Source organism: Ptychodera flava, chromosome 22 (assembly GCF_041260155.1).
Source record: "Ptychodera flava strain L36383 chromosome 22, AS_Pfla_20210202, whole genome shotgun sequence".
Lineage (NCBI taxonomy): Eukaryota > Metazoa > Hemichordata > Enteropneusta > Ptychoderidae > Ptychodera > Ptychodera flava.
The window spans coordinates 11166632-11185423 of NC_091949.1; the positions used below are offsets into that span (position 1 = coordinate 11166632).

An 18792-nucleotide genomic window follows, 5' to 3' on the forward strand; every position below is an offset into this window, starting at 1 on the left:
TTGGGCATACAAATATCAAATCGAAGTAAATTGAAAGCAATTTAGGCAATGCACTCAGGCAGGCCGTTGCGTAGATCATGGGTGAACGCCGTGGCCAAGTCAGTAATTGCTGAGAAAAGCCAAGCTACTGGGGCCAATCTAATGCCAATATATCAATTTTGTAAAGCCAGTGTGCTTTTGAAAGAAAAGTCATTAGTGAAGCGAAGCTCATGACTTCTACATTCATTGAACAGTAGCAGCTCTAGTGTGAGAGGAGGGGGTGGGGATGTTACCTCATGTAAGCTTATGCTGTAAAACTGCGACTTTCCAAAGCTTGACAGAGCTAATGTCAGTTTAGCATAAAGCATCCCCATACTCTCTCTCTCTCTCTCTCTCTCTCTCTCTCTCTCTCTCTCTGCAATGGATTAAGAAATACGATTCTATGTACCAAAACTTCAAAGTCCCATATATATAAATATATATATATATATATATATTATATATATATATAATATATATATATATATATATATATATATATATATATATATATATATATATATATATATATATAATGAAAGAATTAAGTGGGTGTATTGTCGGTCTCTATTTATTGAATTTCAACACATAAAAAAAGTATAATGGTAAGTTTGAACCATATAGATGAGAGTGTAATCGTAAGGAAGTAACTTGAGTAATAGATACAATTACTTTGTATTTGACGTTAACTTTGTACTTATATATATATATATATATATATATATATATATATATATATATATATATATATATATATATATATATATATTCTGTTGATAATTTTGATACAACGTTTCGTCCTAAAAGTAGGACTTCATCAGGTTGAAGATGTCGTTTATGAGTGGCGCAGATGGAAAGTGCCACACATAAACGACATCTTCAACCTGATGAAATCCTACTTTTAGGACGAAACGTTGTATCAAAATTACCAACAGAATTAACAGAAAATATACAACCAGATCAGTAGACGTGTGCAAATTTATTCATCCTATATAATATATATATATATATATATATATATATATATATATATATATATATATATATATTAATCTCTGTGTTTTGACAAAAGCTGAATATATTACAAACCTAAAAAACTCGCTTGTAATGTATCTATATACATTTAATGTAGACATGGTGTATAAAGATATATATTCTTTTTTGAAGAAAATTCAATATTGTACACCTATGTAACGTCCCTCTTTAAGCGACAACGCAAAGGGGGTTGACTTGAAGTTGTAATGGTGTACGCCTGTCAGACGTTGGGAAAGAAGTTCACAGGCGTTATCAATCCCTTATCTTCCTCTCAGACTAATGACTTCGGTACAATTTTATTTATTTATTTATTTTATTTTATTCAACCCACCATCCAATGGAATCGATAGGCGAATTCATTACCACTGCATTATGATTGGAAGTGTCCTCCAGGAACGAGCGTAACTTAAGATTACAGTTGGGGGAATCGGGCTTCCAAATTACAAGTGGGGAGTACTCGAGACCTAACAAATGGTTGCCAGAAAAGAACAATACCTCTTGCCTATATTAACTATTTTATCAACTTGTCCAAATTTCAGTTACATTTCAACACCTTGCCATTCCTTACCTGTGTAGGATGGAATTCACGAGGTAGCAAACACGAATGACATGAGTCGGTAGACATCATTGTCCTGTTCTCACAGCCTGGTTGGGTCGGCGTGCTCTCCCTTGACTGTATAAACACCCTTGGCTAGCGAAGTGTAGTGGACACATTTTCCACGCTTGTTGACAAAACAGACGATACACAACAAACACCCGCTGATTTATTGTGGGTTTCACTCGTTTAGTTTTTCCTGAGTAATCTCAGTCAAATTCGATTATTAGAGGAAAAGAATAAAAATATGTTGCAACACGGGTACACCTACCGATAAATCAAGCAAATATAATCATGTTGAAACGTTATTTTTCAATATTTTTATCTTTTAATCAAACTGAACGTTAAGTGACTCGGCAAAATCAAAATGAGCTAAACCCAAAATACATGAGCGGGTGTTAATAACAGAATTTGCTGAACCGGAATAAAACACATTACGTTGATCATAATAATACTTTGCGAGTAAACACTTATTTATCTATAAATGTACATGATCTCCATCGTAAAGATTTTTTACAGATTTCCTTGATTACATCAAAATCTTGATGGCCATTGCCCTTTCTCGAGTTCCGAAGAACGTGATGATCTGATGTAGAAAACAGTAAAATGGTTCAAATTCAATGCCATTTAATTATTTGTAGTTTTCATCCCTGTGTGAAATGATTATCCCGTGACTAGTTTTTTTATATCATTTTTACCCATTTGTTGTTATAAACATTTATATTAATATGTTCCCAGAAGGACACTAAGATATTTCCCAGCTGTACAATACTGTTCCCTTTTATTTTCCTGATTGAATGACAGTTTTCAACTGTGTATCGTCTGACCCCGATCATTCATTGAGGTCACATACCTCATTTGCTGATCATTATTAATATCGTTGATTGATACTATTCGAGGAGAGACACCTCCATTCGCTACCGAGAAAACTGTGAGCTGATTATCTCTTAATCTCATAGTTATCGCCGTCGTTATTAAATCATATTTATTATACTCGTGATCAACAGGGATTTAATCACGAATGATGAGTATTAAGGCATTGTTGGAGGCAAGTATATATGTCCTCGTCGATTTGAAAGAGCCATTCCCGAGTGGGAAATCTTATTAATAATGGTCAAATTCACGAGTAAAAGTAAAATCGTGTCACAGACATTCCTTTTTGCAGTTAGCGTGATTTCACAGATTCTCGTTGTATCTGGGGAAACGTGTCACACAACTAGTGTAATAGTATACGTAATAATAGCTTTCACTTAGTGCATTGCCAAGTAATATCATGTGAGCCTAATATACTAAGAGAGCGCTGACTCGTCGAATACAAAACGCCGAAATAATTGTTCAAGAAGAAGGTAGCGCTTCAGAAGATATTCTCTTCAAAATTCTGAGTATAGGTAAGGTAAGTTACGACGTTAATATTGTCCGGTTTCCACGCTGTGCAAATTTGAAAATCGCACAGTCGGTCGCTTGTTATCTGAAGCTTTCCCATGAAGTCGCTACTGATTGGCGATTTCACGGGCCATACAGACAGTCTGTATTTGTGCTTGCAATATTGAATGAAGCTGCGTGAATTCTGACACAGATAGCGTTGAACTTCTTCGAAGGAAGTTTCTTCCATCGGGTCATTTTAACGAGAACGAGTTGATAATAAGGATCTATAGTTCAAATATCTAACCCATGTTACATCATCCTTCACAATCCGATGCGGTCAAATACAAAATAGAGAAGTTAACGATTGCCTATGATAATCTGATTAATGCAATGGCACTGTGACAAATGTAAAAGTTACTCAAATTAATGAAGCAGCCGGGATCATATTTTAATCAGAGTCGCAATTCAAAATTCTAATACCGACGGCTTAGTACCGTACAAACATTCTCTATTTAACAGATCTCCAAAGGCGTGTGACAGTTAGTCGATCAATATACGGTAGGTCGTGCCTTCAACACCATTTCCTGCAGTCCGGGATTCCAGTGGCCACATCTAGACACTGTGCAAGGTAAATATAAAGATATCATATTGATTATTTTCTATGAATTTCTGAAAGCATTCTTCTATTCATGTTTACATATTTCCGGTAAATTTGAGGTCAAGCGTTTATGCCCGAAGGGATTTATTGTCTTTTTAGCGTACTTTGTGCAGACTTACGCTTTTTGAGTTTATACATCATGTTGTTCTACCCTTTCCAGTTATCTTAAACTTTTACTGCGCAATAGATAGTCGCTCTTGACCCACGTTGGCGTGACGTAGTTATCGGCCCGTCTCTTGGAGACAGCAAATGCGTGGCATGAGAAATACTATATTCATGAAGGCGCAATAACTAGTTGCTCATATCATGAAACAAATCGATGTCAAGCAACAGTAAACTGTGATAACCAAAAGCGAAAACGAACAAAGAAATAATTACGAAAAAAATAGCATTTTATATCAGTTTTGTTCGCATACTACGCGTAATATACTGTAGGCTGCGATGGTCCACAAATATTTAAGCATTTCATTATAATTATCGTCAAATAGAGGTTGTTGCTGCAGTACATTTTTCAGAGTAACTCAATTGCTATGACAACGTAACTGGTTAATGTATTCAAGGAAATTCACATAACATGATAATCAACACAAGCGGTGTATTGAATTTGACCTAACTTAGCCAAACCAAATTAACTGCTGAACGGTAAGCCCACTTCGTGAGAAAAATGTGTCCAAACAATTTTGCGTGACCATGCTATTCCAGCCTTGGTTCACACTCTTGGCCGCACTCATAACTTTACAACCTTGTATGGTTGCTCAACGGAACCTTAGCTATGAAACTTGAACAGTTTTTCCACGACAATAAGTGAAGTATTACCGAGAACGGTCGAAGGAAGGAAATATCCATCCTTTGTTCATAAGTCCGACGTGACGGTCGCAACATACGTCAATGCTCTGATCTTCTGAACAAAAACTCAACAAAAGTGAACATCTTGGTTTATTGTATTTGGTGTGTCTCCCAGAGTGATTCCATGACCCCCATCAAGGAAAGGTCGCCTGTCGTGGACCTCAATAAAACATCCAGGCAGAAAAAATGTCGGTTGGTCGCATTGAATATTTGGACACCGGTATAGCATGCAATGCGGTAACATGTTCAGTACTTTGAGATGGGAGGCATGTTTAACATGCACGCAATGTGACCCACAAACATGAAGACCACTCCAAACAACTTTCATGGCAAGGAGGTCATCTTGTGTGTCGATAGAACACTTTTGTGAAATTGTAACCTTCACGGGTAAGTACCACTCCAACACCATGCACTGAAGTCCTCATCTGCAGTCGTCACACGGGGGTAAAATGTATGACACTTAAGCGTCGGTTGAGGTGTGGGAACAAGGTTACTCGTGGAGTGAATATGGCACTCCGATGAAACAAAATTACATGTAAGTTAGAAACGCCAAGAATAGGCTATTCCCATGTCCATCACACTTTTCCAAATCATTTTTTACGCTGTGCGTTGAAGAAACGTCATCGTTCCGTCCATATCTCACGAGTTTCCGATGACTATAATCCAAGCTGTATACAGATGTTAGACATTGACCCGACGTCACTGTCTTTCAATGGCCTCTATTCCAGCACAAAGTCGCTGGGGATAAAAAGACAGCAACAGTTTCTGAACAAGTAGATAAATTGATCTGACGGAGGAAGTGGCGCGAAATGTCCCTGTTCGTCGATATACCAAGGTCGCATTCAGTTAGGCATAAACAATATCCATATCTTGGAGGGCACAGAGCGGAAATCATTTTCTAATTCGCCAGTCGCGTCATAAAAGAGAGGATGCTGGCGTTAGCGGCCAACCGCCCACGATAGATGGGGATAAACCATTTTAATACAAGCACTCTGTTGTGATAAAAAGCTCTTTCATACTGTCCACCTGAGCCATCGCCATGAGTTTCCAAGATTTGACGACGTCTAGCCGGAGCCTATAATGAAGTGATGGCGACGGCGACTGTAAAATCTATCTCCATTACGCTATCAAACGATCCGGACTTAGGAGCCCTACCGCATTGTACTGCTGAAATGGTCTCCTCGATACTTGGTTCATTAGCATTCAGTGCCGAATACAGGTGTTGACAAGGAATATTATTGAGCGAGAAATCTTAAGTGCTGCAATAGAGTATTCCAACAAACATGATAGGTGAAGTTCACGTGTCCGTAATGTAACGTAGTGACTAGTGTAATGTAATATAGTATGATGTAATGTAATGTGATGTGATGTGATGTGGTGTGATGTGATGTGATGTGATGTGATGTGATGTGATATGTAATGTGATGTGATGTACAATGCATGTAATGTAGTGCAATGTAAGTGGGGTATAGGTAAGTTAGCGTCACTCATAATGACTATGTATGAATGTATGAATGTATGTATGTATGTATGTATGTATGTATGTATGTATGTATGTAATGAGTGAAGTATATGTATCTGTAGTTTCAGATGTATATTTATGTACAATCAATGTACTTTGTACTTATATTTGAAGGATGGTTTAATAACGTATCTGTAAATTTGACTGATGCACTTTTACAGGGCATGTTTACTTCGCTCGAAGACCTAACATCAAGCTTTTTCAATTACCAGTCTTATTCTAGTTTCTTGTATTTTCGTACGCGTCGTACACTTTAACCAGATTTTTGCAAAATTGTCAGTCTGCGGTTAACATTGAGGAGCTTGTTGCCTCATATCAAAGATTCTACTTGAACATGTCGATGTATAATTTTCGTTTGAACTCGATTAAGAGGTGAAAATCGTCGGATTTTCAAAAGTTTCGCTTTGCAGAATGCCCACACCAACATTCTCGTTGATGGAGCCAGTTGAAAAGATACATCTGTGTCTCCATTCTTGACAATTCATTCTGGAAGCCTGCACAAAAGTAATGCTTCAAATCAAGGTCATGCTTTGCTCATCAATCACGCAAATTAGAAATCTAGCAGCAGATTTGCGCAGTTGAAATATGAATGAAAGTCATCTACTTGTCTCTTGAGATGAAAAATGAAACTTGCTACCATGCATATGAAGTTACCGTAAGTGTTGTTAATGAATTCGACAGGCATCCCGCAGCATCAAAAAGCAAACATACACAAAATCGAAAAATGCTTGTCTGAATTTTTCGTGAACAAATTTAAGTAAGCATATAATTAGCAATCTTGAAACAATTTCAAAAGTCGGAAGGGGACTACAACAAACAAAACAAAACAACAAACTGATGAGCTATGTGATTTTGTTTTAAAGCCTGACACAAAAAGAACATTACGAAGGTTACAAAGTTACTGCACACTAGATTGAATAAATAAACGTTATGACGCAAGTCACGAAAAACACACTGTATCAAGCAGTTGCGTAAAAGTCCTGTAAAGATTTCCTTTGAAAAATTACGAAAACGTCATTGTTGCAAAATATTTCTGATTTCACCATATCATGAATGATGAAGAAGATCCGGAATATCGAAATATAATTCATAGAAGCACTTTAAGATCACGCTCTAGCAGAATTCTGTGAACTTAAACTAAGGTTAAAACCGCGATTAAAACGCTTGTCAATCGAGACACGTCTGTAAAACATGTTATCAGAGAGCGACGGTCACATAAATTGTCAAGGGGATTTTCTTGCCCACCATATTAATTTGTTAAAAAGGTTCTTTTTTTCATTCCCGACTCCAGACGGATTTTTACGTCTAGCCAGATGACGTCAGCATACTGCGGAAATGATTTTATGATTCCATTTTATTCCATTCCGTTTTGCATGCTCATTTTACCCAGGCATTCATTAAAGTTCAGTACTTTTCATTTTAAGCCTTAAACAAGCACATTGGTTCAATATCTTTCCATTTTGTCGCGCTGATATTCTTAAGAAACTTCAGAGTAGATGCGTCGGGACACAAAATCTAATGTGGCTTGCCAAATTACATTGCACGAATAGCAAATCCGCCATTTTACCTTTAAGTGTTAAGCTCATATAAAGTCTGGGAACAACATGGATGAGATCCTAATGATAGCAAAGACATGTAAAATGTGTCCTATGCTCAATAAGCGCAACTTCAAAGTTTGTCTTTGATCGACAAAAACGTTAATATATAGTGGGATACTATGAATCAGCTTTCACAATGATGTACATTAAGAACACGATTGGAACTAATTTGGGATAATTGGATGGTGAAATAATGTCTATTTGATCTGCAAATGTAAGCTCATCTGCTTTTCTTTTTAAGTTACACACTTGTTTTTATGAGTAATTTGTAATATCGCAACATTCAGCTATAGGGCACTTAACATTTTTGAGAAATTTGAAAAATATAAAAATCCAATTATCCCAAATTAGTTCCAATCGTGTTTAAGATGAAATGAGCTTCGGGGACACATGTTCGGACTTTCTAACTTTTACAAAACTCTTTTGGTCCGACACTTTTAGGGCTAATTGAAGGTCATGATGTAAATAACGTAAATGATTGTTTGTATGAAAATCGAAAATGTAATATTCCCTAAAGAGTTGGCATAGGCATGGCATACATTTTGGATTTCAAGTGCCGTAAAATACTGGGTAATTTCTCCAGGTCAAAATATTGCACAGTGACCCCTGATGTTTATTCGTGAGTTCGAAAGGGAATGGTTTCGAGTTTCCTTCCGAGCGATTTCAGCAGATGTTCATGTCCGTTTTGTTTCGAGGCGTGTATGACCTTTATTAGATCCCCTAACAACATTTATATATTACTTGCAATTGGCTCAGAGCTGGAAAAACAGAAATGAGCATTTCCTTATTACGACGTATTTTCCATTCACACCAACCGTGTTCCATGAAAATTCATGTGTACAGTGCCTCAGTTTCAAAAATTCGTAAGTGATGAACAGACCAATGCAGTATATCTTGTTTCAAATGTCATACGTCTTCAGCACATGATTTTTCATCGACTGTGACGATATTTTTGTTTGTGTCGAGATATAGTTTGTTTTTTAATGGGAAAATGGTAATAGCTTGCCTAATGGACGGACATGTATTATGATTTGGTATTTTTGAACGACGCACTATATCGTCCACATTTTCCCTTTTTTGTGGTGGAGGACTTCAAAATTATAGCAAGTCAAGGGGGATTTGAACGCATTGCGACTGTGACGATATCATTGTTTCGTTGTTCTTATCTACATTTGCTTGCGTGGCATTGGGAAATTTCAGAACGGTTTAGTCACGAATCTATGATGCAGTCCCCTTCCCGTACAATAATACTAATCCGTTTATGATACATATAAATCATTTTCTCCCAAAATGTGATCCAAAGCTAAACCTCAAAGAATCGTGACAAAACGAATCACTTGTTATTTTCCCAAAAATTTCAGAACCTGGACGACGATCACCATGGAGAACGTAACAGCAAATTCAACTGACGTCATTGACATTGCCATAACCACAACAGGAATTGCGACAGCGTTACAAGACATACCTCCTCCGTATTTATTACTCTCTATCGGATTGTATCTGACTGTGATGGGAACCATAGGGTTCGTCGGTAATGGTGTTGTTGTTTACTTATTTTCCAGGTAAGTGAAAGCCCTTAAACAAAGATGAAATTTTAGGATTGCCTTTAATTGTCAAGATAAACGAGATATTACTCCACATTACATCATATCATTTCATAATTTTGGCAGGCGTCTATTTGCAGGAGTATCATGTATACGTATATATATATATATATATATATATATATATATATATATATATATATATATATATGTGTATATATATATATATATATATATATATATATATATATATATATATATATATATATATATATATATATATATATATATATATATTAGTGATTAATGAAAAGTTACCCTAACGGGACTCGAACCCACATCCCTCGAATACATTTCGGATGCTGTTCCACTTGAATTAATGGATCAGTAGGAATCAATTTGGGCGGTCCTGTCTCTAAGTGGGGCAACTCTTCGTGAGAGAGAGAGAGAGAGAGAGAGAGGAGAGAGAGAGAGAGAGAGAGAGAGAGAGAGAGAGAGAGAGAGAGAGAGAGACAGACAGACAGACAGACAGACAGACAGACAGACAGAGATGGATAAATAGACGCAGTCATATATTTAGATACCAGTCTAGAATGTACTAATAAGATCATGGTGATGATATATATATATATATATATATATATATATATATATATATATATATATATATATATATATATATATATATATATATATATATATATATATATATATATATATATAATTGAACCATCGCAGTAGTATTCTTAAGTGTCCTTTCAAACTCCTCAAGGTGCTTACCTGCGGTTCATGTGATTAGGATGCCGGAAGCATAAATCAAGGGTTGTTCAGTAAATCGATGCATTTGTTTTTTTTGTTGCTAAGTTACCAGAAAAATTGTGTCAAAATTCAGATAAACGTCATTTACCATATAAGTATGTTCAATACAAATGGGTGATTGTATTGACTGATTACCAGTTGTGTTCATTTCCTTATGAAATTGAAAGCCGTCAGTATTTTAATGATAAGATGGCGTTTTAACATAGTCCTTGAAAAAGCACGGCGAACCAATGGCAGTGAAATACGTTGACATAAATGCAACGCGAGGGATAAAATTTGATTTTTACCACCTTTTCTTTGAGAGTTGACACGTCAATTTATATTTATTGTTTTTTATTGTAGGACCAAATATCTGCAGACCCCTGGCAACATGTTAATAGTTAATCTAGCATTGAGCGATCTCTTGATGGACATTACAAATTTCCCTCCAATGGTTATATCCTGTTTCTATGGTAGATGGATGTTTTTTGGCAATATTGGTAAGTAAATTGACTACATCCGCGTTATATTCAGCATCCAAGGAATACAATTCAGAAACCAATTAAATAGAACCGCACAGTTCGCTGTGTCTCGCTTTATCTCACATTTCGCATACTTTAAAAAAATAATCGATTTTGTTGCTTGTGAAAGTGTTTTCAGCACTGCCCGTAGCCACTACAAAACAGGTATTCTTGGAATATACGTAATAATTTCTACAACACTTCACCAGCATCACGATGGTGTGTTCTACATGCATGAAAACAATTATAGAAAGTATGTTTTATACATTGCATAAATTTTATTAACAGCTAGTATAACAAACAAAACGTTCGTCTAAACAAAATGCGCAGGATACGGACAAGAGTTATTATGAAATGATGCCAATTGAGAAAATATTCCATGCTATGTAAAAATTTGTCTTATTTTCCCCCTGCAGGTTGCCTTTTTTATTCGGTGTCTGGTTCACAGTTTGGCATCATGTCTATCGTCACCATGACGATGATTGCTTACGATCGCAGTTACGTCATATGTAATCCAATGAAGGCAACCCGGACTGTCACCAAGAAACGTTCATTGTTAATGATCGTTGGAATCTGGCTTTATTGCTTATTTTTCGCTATTTCCCCATTACTCGGATTCGGAGGGTATATCTTTGAAAGTTACGAGACTAGCTGTACGTTTGACTATCTCACTAAAACAACCATCAACATCACCTTCGTATCTCTGCTATACGTCGGTGCTTTCGTTTTGCCGCTTCTGATCATATTTTACTGTTACTCCAAAATGATAATCATGCTGCGCAAACATCGTCAGAAGTTGAATAAAATTCAGGAAAAAGTTGCCAAGAAAGGTGAAAAGAATAAAACCATGAGCACCATGAAGAGACAGTTAAAAGAATCAAAGAAAGAATTTGCAATAGCTAAGATAGCTTTGTACCTTATCACGTTGTTTTTATTGTCTTGGATACCCTATGCTTCTGTGTGTGTAATAGGTATGTACATAGATGCTTCGATATTGACGGCTGTAATGACATTTCTTCCCGTGGTCTTTGCGAAAAGTTCATGTGTGTACAATCCAATTGTTTACGCAATAACCCATGAAAAGTTCCAAAAAGCTCTAGGTGAACGGTTTGGAGATACATTTCCCTGCCTCAAAAATCTTGGAAAGAAGAAAAAGAAGCGCAAGGCGGCCAAGAAACCCAAACAAGTCGGACGTAAAGGGGCACGCAGACGAATGTCTTTGCAGAGCGATGAAGGACTGGAGGAGAGAACTACATCCGAAGAAGATGATTTCTCCGAATCGCAAGCTGGTTCGGAGTCTCAGTCTGAATCGCAGAGCTACAGTACCGATGGGGAGTCTCCTCCGACAGTGTCACGAATGCAGCACATCAAAAGAGAAGTTGACGAGCGAATGAACGTGGTTAGTGCATCAGCGGCTTCAGCCAACCCAAGTCCTACAAGGACGCCTCTACAACATGGTGGGCAAACACAACAGCCACCAACGATGGGTTCTCAAGTCGCAAATGACGTCCCAAAACCAAAGGCTGAAGCCGTGCCTGTAAAAACTGGAAACCCTTCCACCATCGGGGTGCAGACATCTTTTGCGATTTCTACGGGGACCATGACAGAAGATGACATGCATGGCGACGCACGAAGCTTATCTAACATTGAACCAGCGGTGTCGTCTGGAGGTCAGAATGAAAATAGGCCCGCTTCGCCGGACGAGACAAAACGACCAGAATCAAACGCATCGGGTCAAGTTGATACGAAGGGTGAAAATCCCAACAGGGGCGACACTCAGAATACATCAATTGATGATGGAGAAGATGATCTCAAGACATCGGGAAAGACATCACCCAAACTGAGGCCGAGCAGTATAAAGAAAATTAAGAACAGAATAGACTCTTTAAAGAGTAAGAACCAGACTGGTGTCGACAATAAAGCATATATAGTCACGGAGGAAGAACACCAAACGACTTGTTTGTAGTTCAGTGGAATTGCAAATTAATCCAAATATACGTTTTGGCTTTGCATAGGCACAAGTTTGTCTCTAGCAAAACGATAGACGTCTTTTGAAACCGTTACAGAAAATCATCAATACTTGAGGCAAATATGCTGTTTCGTAAAAATTGTAAATATGTTTCTGAACAAAGTACTTCACACATATCGTTATGGCTTGGAAAAGTGCTTATTACACATTTACTACACACGTAGTGGGTATATATTTAATGAAAATAAACTATTTATGTCGATTCTTTGTCTTGCAAGCAGCTTGAGTGAGTTTGTAAGCATTTTCTTTACCAGAAAATGTACATTTGTCATGTGGAACACATTGCATGTAAATCACAGTATTTTCTCACGAACTTTAGGTAGTAAGCACCTCGAAAGTGAAAGACATACTTTGCTAAAACTTTCCTCAATGAAATTTCAGTCATTCTCTTAAATATCAATAAAAATCAGGGATCACCGTGCCAAATTCTGGTGCTAGAGAAACAAATTACCTGAATATACGATATTTGAAAGTCAAAATGGCTGCCATTACTGTGTTAAAGGGACAAAGTCGGTCATTTTTAATGAATTTTGTTTGATACGAGATACTATTTATATTGATCGACATGTTGAAAGATATTGAGTGAATGGGTGACCATGCATATATTCGACCCCGGTTTTAGACACGATACATGAAACCATCGCGAAAATGAATTAATGGTCATGACCATTAATTCATTTTCGCGATCATGGTTTCATTTCATTTGTCTAAAACCGGGGTCTAATATATGCATGGTCACCCATTCACTCAGTATCTTTCAACATGTCAAACAATATAAATAGTATCTCGTATCAAACAAAATTCATGAAAAATGACCGACCTCTCTTTAACTCCATGGGCAAAAAATAAAATTTTCGAATTTCGAAAAACAAGGACGGTAATTTTTTTCTCACTCCAAAAGCTTTAAAATGAGCCTCCACAAGTGGTAGACCAGAATATTATTGGAAAAATTTGAATCCAGATATCTGTTCCCGAGGCGCATACTAGCTTGAGTGTTATTCACTGCTATTGTCAAGGCAACCATCAATCATAAATTATGTAAATATTTCCCCAAATATTATAAACATTAAGATCCTGTGAGAGTCTCGATGAATGTCAATTTCAGAAGATTTTCGTTCGCCTTGTATGAGAAACAGTAACTACGAGGGCGATACAAATGAGCTGTTTTTTCAAGTACAACAATCATCATGACTGTCTATCAAATAATGTTTTAACTAACCAGCACTAATGTCTTTGTCTTTGGTTTCATCCTGAATTTAGTTTTGACACCCCATTTCATCCCAGGATGCTAGTGCCATTTTCAGCCGCTCCCTCCCCCCCCCCTCTCTCTCTCTCTCTCTCTCTCTCTCTCTCTCTCTCTCTCTCTCTCTCTCTCTCTCTCTCTGTCTCTCTCTCTCTGTCTCTCTCATTCTCTGTCTCTGTCTCTCTCTCTCTGTCTCATTCTCTCTCTCTCTCTCTCTGTCTCTCTCTCTGTCTCTCTCTCTCTCTCTCTCTCTCTCTCTCTCTCTCTCTCTCTCTCTCTCTCTCTCTCTCTCTCATTGTTTGTGTGTGAGACAAGTTTGTTCATGTGTTCATGTAATTTGTGTCATATTTTATTTAAAAAATGCTATCTATCACACGTTTGCTGAGAGCTTGAAATTTTTGTCAATGATTGAGTGACTTTATCCTGGACACGTTTTATTCATTCAAACAAGTAAGTTACACGATTGAAACCTTCATTACGTTTTTTTATTAAAATAAAAAAAAAGGATTAGAATATTAAGGAAAGTTTTAGTTTATATATTGAATATAATGAACCATTGATTTGTACTTTGAAACACACCGTCAAGTACACACGCTTATCTGGCATTCAGGCAGTCACAAAATGAGCGTATATAGCCATCGTCGATGAACTCTTTGCTGAAGTTTCTTTTCTTGCCCCAAAAAGTAACAAAATTATTAAAAGGAGCTGATTTTAAAATGTTTTCGTATTGCCACTAGCCGCATCGTGATGACCCTTGTTTGAGGGAAAATAGCTGTAACTGTTGATAATTTCTTTATTGTTTGTGATAGCAAACAAGACCTTTCCTGAAGAAGGCTGAAATACAGAGTATAAATCTTAAGAACACCGTGTACAATATGCAATGTTACTGTTGAAAAATTCTACTCAAACTAAACTTCATCTTTTTCAACAGTTACATTTGACTTTAGACACATATATTACAAGTTGTGTTGACAGGATAAATATTGAGCATTTCTGCATTGTTTTTGGAGTGGAACAAGGACCTATTCTCCAACCAGAACAAAAAATACTGGAAAAAAGTCAAAGTTATTGATAATATACAACTTTAAGGGTATATTAAAATAAAATCTTGAGTTCATAAATAACTTGAAATGTGTCGTGTGTGTATACGTTCCCCAAGCGTAACACAATACGCCCCACACCACCCAAACACCAGATATGAACTGAAAATGCTCACGTGTTTCATTATATATTGCATTTATGTGCAAGTTTGAACCTTTGCTACATGCTTTGCTACATTTAAAGTGTTATGATCAACACAATGAATTTCACCACAGATCAATTCTAAAGGTCATTAAGTATTCAAATATGTAATTAGCTGAAATAAAAATAATTAATTTCTTTGAGTACTGTCATTGTATCACAATATAGCATGTGTAATTACCTTTGGTCAAGTCCTTCAAGCTCTATATGCCAAACCGTGAAAGCTTGTTAGCTATTTATGCAAATTATGAATTAGCTGACATGAAAATGCAAAATGACTTTCAATACTGTTATAACCTGGTATAATGATCAATGTACACAGCATGTTTCGCCAAATTTTATCAAGTAAATGCCAGTATATATCCCTAATTTGGAAGGTTCATTAAATATGCATATTGGGAATTGGCCGAAAAAAATGTCAAATGACTTTCAATAATCTTGTATCATAGTATCTTTAATGTACATAGCAAGTTTTGCCAACTTTGGTCGAGTCAAAACAGATAAATATCGCTAATAAATGCGGGATATCGGACCGCAGGCGGGCGAAGATTGCATTATAAGCGCGCCAACCCAAACTCACTGCATGGACATCACATTTACGAAATCGAAGTCCAAAGTCAACTACGTCATTGTTAGAATAAGAGAGGTTTTCCATAACACGGGAGCATACCACCACAAATTTTGCACAGATGGCGTTGCACTGGCATTGAAAAAGGGTGCATGGGAGCATGGGAACGCGGGCAGTTTCCCTCGCTATGGGTAGGAAATGCATTGAGCAAGACACACTTCCGGGTTCGCAAAAAAACGAGGATCCCATTTACGGGGCGCTCAAATATAACTATTTGCTGTGATACATAGCAGAGGCGTATATGTTTGTGATGCTGAGAATAACATCAGTAAATAAATGACGGGTTTTAAAAGTTGACGTTTTTTGCGATGAAACAGACTTCTGAAGGTAGCTCGCTTGGGGAACACGTCATCCCGGCCGCTGTCCGCTTTGACCCCAGTAATTCACACTGGTTTTGGTCGGCCCCAGGTACCCAAGTCACTTCGACCCCGTCACACTTTTGCCTACATGTCCACGGAGACGATTCAACATGTTCCACAACAAAGCCAAGACAAAAATTGAAAATATCAATAAAATGGCTTCACAAAGGCTGAAATACACGATACTCGATGAAGTATGAAGTTTATGAAATGAAATCAAAATTGACAACACAAGTGTTTGTCTCGGGTAATACCACTTGTCTACAGACTGTTTTTCCATACAGTGCAGTATTTGTCAGTGACAAATTAATCTTTGCAATACATTTTTTTGCGATGAGCTGGAAATTTGATTAATATCGAGTTAATGTACATAAATATTCCGTTATTTACTGGGACACGTTTATTTTCTCGATCCGCTATCTGCGGACTACGTGCTGAAGTACATTGACTGTTCATGTCAACGATCGTTTTCCCTCTGCAGAGTTTCTGTATCCCGTTCAACAACGCTGTACCTCGATCACACGATAGTGACGCTATGTAGCTGTGCAGTATTGAAACTTATCATAAAATGGCCACCTCGTCTAACAGTAACACGTATTGTCGTACGGAAAAAGACTGCAAAAGTAAGACTTATGAATCTTCATCAGAATTGAACACATCATGATTGTACACGAGTATCAACCGTGAATGCACGTTGAGCTCGGCAGTTACACAAGCATGGTACGCTACATGCATAGCCCTACGAGTATGGCGACAGTGTCCGGCTTTGGCTACGCCGGGGGGCTACGCCGCCTACCGGAGGTGGGAGGCGGCGTAGCCAAAGCCGGACACTCTCGCCATACTCGTAGGGCTAGCTACATGCACTGCCGCGATGCCGATCGTATGCATTCCAAGGCCTATCCCGGAATTTGTTTCACAAACAACCTCAAAGGAGAGCAAACATACTTCTATGGACAATGACGAATACGTTTCTTGGCGAAGCAAAATCAAAACAGTGCAGAAGTACATGAAGTAGGTCATGGCCTTGGACTCTGTGCACGAACCGGATTGGACACTTCAATACCTTTGACCCAAAGTTATTATTCATCAGCACTTCCATGCCATGAGGCTAGGTAGAGAACGTATTAGCCCTGCGTACGATGCTGTGTGTTCCGCTACAGCTAATAGCCCCGCTCACCACAGCCCTGCAAAGACCCGTACGTAGAGTTGGTGACTTCAAATCCATTTTGGACTTGACGTAAAAAGCCAAATTACTGCCGAAATTCAGCGTTCTTGGGCCCAAGTCGTATCCCTGCCTACCTCAGCTACTCGATCGCTTCCAAAAATGCCAGTCTTTTATTCTTTTTTCGTAAATAACCGTCGATGTCGGCAACTCTCTCGCTAGCCCTGCGTACGTACGCAGTGTACGCTGTGTGTTAGGAACGCACACAGGGAATGCACAGCATTGTTTTCACTTGTCATACGCGGCGTAACAGAAAAATTAAAACTTTCATAACTTCATTAATATCCAAGCCACGCCCACCAAAACCTTTTCAGTTCTAGCCATTTGAATTCTGAAGATGTCTACCAAATTTGACTGAAATACGTTCAGCCGTTTTTGAGAAAATGGACCCACAGACAGACAGACACACAGACAGACAGACAGACAGACAGACATCGCTGCGACATATGCTCACGTGTTCACACGTGAGCAAAAAATGGAAACAACAGTAAAATTTGACAGTTAAATTTGGTCGTATATACAATCCGCCAAAACAAGGTCTTTGTGAATTTGTTTTTTGCTCACGTGTGAACACGTGAGCATATGTCGCAGCGATGTCTGTCTGTCTGTGTGTCTGTGTGTCTGTCTGTCTGTCTGTCTGTCTGTCTGTTGGTCCATTTTCTCAAAAACGGCTGAACGTAATTCAGTCAAATTTGGTAGACATCTTCAGAATTCAAATGGCTAGAACTGAAAAGGTTTTGGTGGGCATGGCTTGGATATTAATGAAGTTATGAAAGTTTTAATTTTTCTGTTACGCCGCGTATGACAAGTGAAAACAATCGACTGTTTGAGGGCGCTGTGAAATGTGCTTGTCCAGGTTGGCTACAGCTGGATAGCTCTGGTTTCAACCACGGTCCCTCCGTGTTTCAACCTCGTATTGAACATTAAAAATATGATATTTTATTACTCATTCAACTCACTATTCAAGATAAAATATCGTTTAGCAAATTAGCTTTATCCTTGGTAATTGATTGTTTCCCTCGCTGCTCGATCGCCAGAAATGAGTACATACGTTCTCTACCTAGCCTCATGGCATGGAAGTGCTGATGAATAATAACTTTGGGTCAAAGGTATTGAAGTGTCCAATCAGGTTCGTGCACAGAGTCCAAGGCCATGACCTACTTCATGTACTTCTGCACTGTTTTGATTTTGCTTCGCCAAGAAACGTGTTCGTCATTGTCCATAGAAGTATGTTTGCTTTCCTTTGAGGTTGTTTGTGAAACAAATTCCGGGATAGGCCTTGGAATGCATACGATCGGCATCGCGGCAGTGCATGTAGCTAGCCCTACGAGTATGGCGACAGTGTCCGGCTTTGGCTACGCCGCCTACCATACTCGTAGGGCTATGCATGTAGCGTACCATGCTTGTGTAACTGCCGAGCTCAACGTGCATTCACGGTTGATACTCGTGTACAATCATGATGTGTTCAATTCTGATGAAGATTCATAAGTCTTACTTTTGCAGTCTTTTTTCCGTACGATAATCCCGACAATACGTGTTACTGTTGGCAATGGGATATACTTCCAAAGA

The 18792-nt window shown here is 37.9% G+C and overlaps 1 protein-coding gene across 1 annotated transcript; it reads left to right on the forward strand.

The window, feature by feature from the left end:
• The first annotated feature begins 3522 nt into the window (after window positions 1-3522).
• Window positions 3523-14890, forward strand: LOC139122670 (rhodopsin-like). The gene is made up of 4 exons (XM_070688274.1): window positions 3523-3641; window positions 8999-9199; window positions 10343-10479; window positions 10917-14890. The coding sequence occupies exons 2-4, from the start codon at window positions 9018-9020 to the stop codon at window positions 12464-12466; spliced, it is 1869 nt and encodes a 622-aa protein (XP_070544375.1). The 5' UTR covers window positions 3523-3641; window positions 8999-9017; the 3' UTR covers window positions 12467-14890.
• The last annotated feature ends 3902 nt before the right edge of the window (window positions 14891-18792 follow it).